Source organism: Dendrobium catenatum, unplaced genomic scaffold (genome assembly GCF_001605985.2).
Source record: "Dendrobium catenatum unplaced genomic scaffold, ASM160598v2 fragScaff_scaffold_633, whole genome shotgun sequence".
Classification (NCBI taxonomy): domain Eukaryota; kingdom Viridiplantae; phylum Streptophyta; class Magnoliopsida; order Asparagales; family Orchidaceae; genus Dendrobium; species Dendrobium catenatum.
The window spans coordinates 195,600-203,384 of NW_021319095.1; the positions used below are offsets into that span (position 1 = coordinate 195,600).

General features: G+C 33.7%; 1 protein-coding gene across 1 annotated transcript; it reads right to left on the minus strand.

Annotated features, from left to right (window-relative positions):
* Positions 1-5,288: 5,288 nt before the first annotated feature.
* LOC110110865 (calcium-binding protein PBP1-like) lies at positions 5,289-5,970 on the minus strand. The gene has a single exon (XM_020842512.2). It carries the CDS (start codon positions 5,593-5,595, stop codon positions 5,296-5,298), a length of 300 nt encoding a protein of 99 aa, XP_020698171.1. The 5' UTR covers positions 5,596-5,970; the 3' UTR covers positions 5,289-5,295.
* Between the last annotated feature and the right edge of the window lie 1,815 nt (positions 5,971-7,785).

Below are 7,785 nucleotides of genomic sequence, written 5' to 3' on the forward strand. Positions count from 1 at the left end.
TCTTGGCGTTCTGTTTCAAGCTCTCAAGCGTAATCAGTCCTCTCTCACTATCCACCAGGTGATAAAACCCTCTGCAAAGCTCCTCCAATAGCCCACCGGTGCCGAGCCGCTTAGCCATCGACGGTAAGAAGTCTATGAACGCGGACTTGTAATCCCGATCCGCCATTAATTGCAACTTGTTCTTGAATGAATTTGCGTTCGATCGATCTCCCATTTATATGTTTTTATTGATGAGAGTGTTGGTTGTCTTCGGATTTGGTTTCTTCAATACAACAATGCAACGGAAACTGCGGGCCGAAGGCTGAGACCTATTTCGTGGAAGCAGTGTGGCATCTTTCTGTTCCTGCATTGACTGGCAACCTTTGCCTCGGTCTGATCACGTTCAGACTTTTTCCTTCCGGGGTTATCACGATGGGTTTTTTTTAGTAATATTTGCGTTGATTTTTCTAAATTAAATTTCTGCATAAGAAAATTTAACGATTTTGGGATTGTCAAATCAGCATTATCTTTGTTCTAATTTTTATTGAAAAGAAAATTATGTCAGGACATTTGATGCCAATGCTAATTAAAATGGAATCATTAAATTATATAATAAAACACTTGTATTTTAGTTTCATATGGGATGCATTCCATTTTTCTGAAAGGACTATTCATCTTCAGTTAGGGTTACAGTATTCCCGTGGGAATTTTTTTAAACTAAATATCATTAATAAATTAATTAGTAGATGAACCAATCAAAAAAATTTAGAATTCGTCAAAGTCGCCGGTCAAACGGGCGACTTATATCCTCGACGGAAATCATATGTTTGATTGGCGGCTTTGAAAGTCGCCTGTTAAACGGACGACTTACATATAAATTAATTTTAAAAAAAAAAAATTGAAAGCATCAACAATTAAATTTTTACAACTGTTGATAAAGAATGGTTTTACAAATATACTATAAAAAGCATCAATAATTAAATTTTTACAACTGTTGATAAGGAATGGTTTTACAGCTGGACTATAAAGAATTGTAAGTTTAATGTGTCTTGAACTATTGATGATGAATAGTTTTACAGTTGTATTATAGATGATTGTAAATTTAATGTGCCTTGAACTTAGAAGTTGTAATGATTAGTCACACTCTATAAGGTGTAAAGCTGGAAGAAGTAGTCATAGTCTATGTGCTGTAAAGTTGTCTTATCAAATCAGTGAGTATTATCAATTAATGTATGAAGGAGTGTGTTGTCATGTCATGTAGACAGCAAAAATATATCTCATTATATGATTATGTTGTTATAGTTCACAACATTCATATGTTCTTCTCATGCTGTATAAGTTGTTGATGCATATGCATTTTAGATGAGTAAAATATATTCCTTGAATCATTAAGTTTTTTTCAAGAGTTGTGTCAACTCATATACATTACTCAGCTGTGTATTTGTCTGTAATTGATAAGATTTGAAGTATCCCAACGAAGCATATGATCAAGAGGTAAGTAGTCGGTTGATGGAAAGTTTGGTGCTCCCTACTAATGACAGCCTTGAAACAAATACAACATCTAATAAAAAATTTAGGTGTATTATGCATTACTGGAGGGAAGATGATGAATGCTTATTATGGCACACACATATTAAAGTTATAAAAATAAAGCTATATAGGGCAGGTAATGATCTTTGAGACGTGGGGTGGAGATATTTACAGCAGAGATTTAGCAAATGCGACAGGCAGTTGGTTTCGCAAGACTATCTGAAGGGCCGAATTCATGAAATCGACTGTGAAAAAGTATGTACTGTTTAGGAGGTTGTTGAAAGGTCGATGCTTGATATAGATTATTGTCTTTTAACCCATACAATGAATAGTTTTTAGATTCTTATAAGAAGCTGATGGGAGGTGCTGCATAAGTAAAAAAAGAAGGAATTTTTGAATGGAGTATATTGACAGTATATTCAACGTGATTTTGAGTATAATTTCAAATGTTGTCCAATTCAAAAACAACACCAAGTTCGTGTGTGTTACCTAATTAGGAATATGTAAGCTTATGTTGATGTACTTGTATTATCTACAAACACATCTACATTACCTAGATAGGAATATGTAAGATTATGCTCCAAGGTATCATTTCTTTTTTCCTTCAAATGTTTATTATTCGTTATGTAGGGTTTTACTCTATTTTGTAATTGTTATTTAATGAATATTAGTTTGATGTAATTTCACTATATTTGATCATGAGTTTTAAAGTTGTTAGTTTTTTCAATTTGTAGCCTTCAAAATAATCATATGTGCACATTTTAACATCATGATGGCATATGTGAACATGTTTAACTGGCAACTTACCTTAAACATAAAGTCGTCTATTTAATGGGAGACTTTGACGAGTTCAAATTTTTTTGGCACTCCTTATTAAGTTAATTAAAAATTAAATGAGGTTTAGTTCAAAAAAAAAACTATTCTAAAACCAAATTAATCAATTAAAGTTCAAGCACAACAACAACACAAAAAAAGAATTGATACATCACCATAAAATACATTAATCAAGCTCTAATTTTGATGTGATAATTTGAATTAAAATTTTTCAAGATTAAATTCCAGCAATTTGAACATTTATTTTTGCAATGTTATAGTAAAAAAAGAAAGTTTTGATGATTGGGTTAGCCTAATGATATCAAAAGTGTTCTAATATGAGTCCAAATGAGCCAAATTTAAATATTTAAAATACAGTTGAAAACTTCATGATACTATTTAAAGGATCAAAGAATCTCCAAATTGTCATGCTTACATTCAAAATATGCATCTCGGCAATAGGAATCCAACAAATTCAACATTACTCAATTTAATATCATAAAATACCAAAATGCTTTAAAAAATAGTCTTTAGCCACCTAAATGAGTGTTTGTGAACTTTGGCCAAAATAACTAAAAAGCTACTCCAACGAAATCATAAGTAAACTGCATTATCCATATAAATGAATCTAAAATTGGAGAAATCTTAGAGGTCATAGAAATTTAAAGCTCTACTTGCAACTAGTATTGACAATAATCACAAATAGTCATCATTGGATGATTGTCATTGCATAAATATCATTGTTGATTTGTCATTGTCAGATTATAGTCACATGATATTTTTGTCAAACCATTAGTATTGCCTCACTATCATTAATTGACCGTACGTCATCACTGAACTTTCATGTACTAACCATCACCTTCAGACAATGACACTAAAATGAATTAACTGCATTCATCTCTTGATTACAGTTATCACATTTTACAACTTCTTGATAATTCTCCATCACATTCACATGAGGTCAAGCAAGTTATTCATGCCTTGTAAGCTCATCTTCTCTAATTGAAAGGAAGAGTAAATTCTTATAAATTTTATTATTTTTATGTGAGTAAACTCTTATGATTTTTCCCGTTTTAATTTTCAACATTAAAAAAAAAACCTTCCTGGCTCCCTTTGGGGTGATTTGTTGACCAATATACATAATATTATAACTAGCCTTAAAAGATTTTAATTATCCTAAAAAGGTTGTTTGAATGAAAATTAAAAACTAGGAGGCAGTGTAAAGTAAGATTTTAAGTTGTAGTTAACTTTTTTTCCTTGGTTATGATTAGGCTCAATAGTAGAAGATAGACGTTGGAACACTCAAGGGAGATGCACACAAGTAAGGGAACTCACAAAGATGCTTTGGTTGAGTCTAAGAGATACTAGTTTAGTGTAATGAACTTAACTTTTTTTTTTTTTAAAGAGTTCTACATGGGCTTAGATAAAAGGGAGAGGATTCTTAGTGTCAATCTATTATGTTTTGCTATAATTAAGAAAACAAATCTTTGGATATAGCATGGAAAATAGAAAAGATAAACTATTTATTTGGGAAAATGAATATAATGCAAAATTTGGTATTTAGTTAGTCATTTGAAGAAAAAAAATCAAATTAGGTGTATCAATTAATGTTGATCTATGCTTGACTAACCAAGAGTCTATGGGCAAGCTAAGGAAAGGCCTTGCAAGGTCAACTAAGCTTTAGTTAGATTTATTTTGGGTAAGTTGGCCAAATTGGTTAAATGGTCAAGTTGGGTCTAAACTATTGAGATAGTTGTTACTTAGTTCTTGTTGTTCATATTCTTGCAACTTGTATGTTTTTAATGATTCCAAATATTATTGCTTTGATTAGTATTTCTTCTAACATATTTTGCAAAAATTATTTTGCTCTCATGTATACTAATATTCAGGAAAATCATACTCCAGATTATTGAAGACTTCAAATCAGATCAGTTTAAGGTTTATTGTAAATGAAATTTACTTTTTTTATTTTATTGAGTCTAAGAGAGTGTGATTATAATTAAGTAACTGTGCACACACATACTGGAGGAGAATTTAAAATCTAAAATTTTTAAGCTGATTGTACTGTACAATTTGTTTGTACTGTACAATTTGTTTTCGTACGAATGATATGATCAACTAATTTCCCTTTCGAGCAGTCAAACGAACAGAAATGAAAATTTTTCTAAGTATTAATCGTACTTTATGATTGCATTTCATATATGCCTTCCAGAGTACGAAATGGACGGATTCGTGATAGCGCAAAACAATTTTTTCTAAGTAGGGATCGTACTGTACGATCATAGTTCATACATGCCTTCTAGAGTACGAAATTGTGAGGTCCCTTTTCGTCCCAACTTTTTGTCCAGATGAATTTGAAAAATTTCAAAACTGTTCGTATAACATTAGAATTGTTACATCTTTTAATTGTCACTCATTTGATTGAGATATATTTTAACATCTTAGTTCTTCAATAACATTAGAATTCAATGATTTTAAACTCATTAAATTTATCCCATTTATGTCCTTGTTTTATTTATAAGCAAACAAAAATGAAAGGATATTCCATCTCTTAATTGTCACTGAGAAGTTTATAATTATGATTCTAAGCTTTTAATTTAAAATTACCCTTTTAGATGTTTATCAATGCACCACTATTGTTGTAACTAAGGGTTTATTTGGAACTGTTTTTTCATTGCTTTTTAAAATAACTTTCTAGTATAAAAATTTCTTAGAAATTTTTAACTAAAAAATTATTTTGAAAAGCATTAAGAAAAATGTCTCAAATAAAATCTAAATTTACCACATCAAATTAGACTGCATTAGTAAGATAATAAACTCATTAAATTGAGTTCATACAGTCTCGAAATTAATGATGAATTTGTGGTCCCCCAAACATTTAATTGCACAAAGATTCAAAATATATATTAAAATTTTAGCTTGATGAGCTAAATTTTCGTTTATATACATCATATTACAGCAAATTACGTCGCCTTAAATGGTCTCCGATCTGAGCCGAAGCATGAGCGTGCAGAACTCGCTGTAGTCCAATACTCCATCTCCGTTCAAATCCCCCATTCTGAGCATCTCCACAGCCTGCTCCTCCCCCAACTCACCAAGTCCGAGTCTGCGGGCGTTCTTCTTCAAGCTCTCAAGCGTAATCAGTCCTCGCTCATCATCTACCAGGTGATAGAACCCCTTACAAAGCTCCTCCAATAGCCCGTTAGTGCCGAGTCTCTTAGCCATCGAGGGCAAGAAGTCTACGAATCCGGGCATGTATTCCTGATTCGCCATTAATATAGGTTTAAATATATTAATTGCTGCTTCAGTCGCAGGCTAGAGAATGGATTAATAGTCCTGTTCCTGAATGGATTTGCGTTTGATCTCCAATATATAGTTTTTTTTGATGAGAATGTTGGTGATTAGAGGAGCTGAAGCCTGAGAACTATTTCGTGGAAGCAGCATGACGTTTTCCGTTCGATCTTTGGCTAGTTACGTATATCTTTGTGTGATCCAGTTGAGACTTTTTCTTTTCGGGACTATTACGTTGGACATTCGAGTCCGGAATTCGGCACAGGATTGCAGGAAGCCTCTTCTGACTCGATCTCTCTTTCGATCTGTTGGGTAAGTGAGACGTACTGACCTTTAGTCGCCATTTTTAATAAATATTTGAGTTGAATTTCATAAGTTAATTTTTTTTTAATAAAAATTATTGAACTTGACATTCTCAAATCAGCGTTCTTTCATAGGCCATTTAAGGCAAACACATACAGAACGCATGCACATAGACTCGAATCTTAGACCTCTTAGTTGGAAGTCTTAGCTCTCAACCAATAGGCCAAGGAGAGTTGTGTTTAATTGTGAATGTAATAGCGGAAAGGAATGAAAATCATTATTGCTCCGCTCGAATTGTCATGTATCCTGACGTTAAGCTCAGGTGATGCAGGTCTTGAGACAAGAACTTTGGTTCTTGTGGGATCTATACTACACAAAAATTCGTAATTTCTAGTGGCATTTCCAATGGGTATATGTCCATCGGAAATATCAGTGAATATATTGGCGGTATTTTTGCTGGAAATTTTATGGTGATTTTTCCAGCGGATATACCGATGGTAAGTTTCTGGCGGCCAATCCATCAGACAGGTCATCGGTAATTTTAAGCCGATAAAATTTAGCAGCAAAAATTGCATCTGATTTTTTTTCGACGGAATATCCGCCGGGTTACTTAAACCCAATGATTTGATTCAGGCGGAAATGTCACCGGAGATTTTGTATGATGAAGCCCTATTTTCAGCCATTCATGGTCGTCTGCTCGTATATTCTCCCTTCCTCTTGTTCACAGCTCCAGTTCGTGTGTGTCGTTGTGTGTGGTTCGCCATCGCCGTTTGCTCCGTTTTCCACCTCATCGTACTATAGCCTTCCGCCGTTGTTTGCCACCTCGTCGTGGTGTATCCGTCCGCCGTCTCTCCTGCGATTCCGTGGTATCTCGATAAATTTTCCGCCGTTTTATTTTGTGAAAGAAATTTACTTCTCAAACTTAAAGGATAAGATGACTGTAGGACCTGTAATGATTTATGGCGTAGAATGTTGGCCATTGAAATAGTAGTACACAATTATTTTAAGTGCTGCAGAGGTGAAGATGGCCGAGGATGAGTGGTTTTACTTTTAGGGATAGAAAGAGAGCAGTGCATATACATGAAAAGTTCAGACTACCTCCAATGATAGTTAGGATTAGAAAGAGTCACCTTAGATGGTTTGGTCACATAAAACATTGGTATTCTGATGACCCAGTTATGAGAGTTTGACTCTTAATAGAACACAACGAAGAAAAAAAGATTCATGTTGTCAACCACGGGTGTAAACGAGTCTAGTCGGGTCGAGTTTTTGTACTATCAAGCTCGGATCATTAGTCGGAAAGCGAGCTTGAGTCGAGCTCAAAAGACAAGCTCGAACTCAAGCTTTTCCCACTATTAACGAGCTCGAGCCGGCTCACAAGCTGCTTGATTATGTTTAGATTTCACATTTTTCCCATTTTTCCCGCCCAATTTTTCATTTTGCCGCCTTGTCCGTTATTATTTCAAAAAGTAGAAACACTAGGATTTTTTTTTAACATGAACCTGCAACAGCTTTTTTTTGGGAAAGTAACTAATAGTTCTTTATTCATACTTTTTTAAAACTTCTCTCATATATTAATGAAGATGAGATATAGGTTGTCCTATCATATAGGATGTCCTGTCATATAGGCCTAAATAGGTATAATTTTATTGAATGGGCATCCTTTTTTAAAAACTATCATATAAGCCGAAATAGTTAAAGATAAGATTTTTTTTTAAAATAAAAATATGTTCGCTAATTAATTTAATTAATTAAATAATTTCGAGCTAGCTCGCTAGCTCACGAGCCAAGCCTCAACCCGCTCGAACTCGAGCTTGTTTAATAAATGAGCTCGAGCTCAAGCTCGTGGCTCGATATGCTCGGCTCACG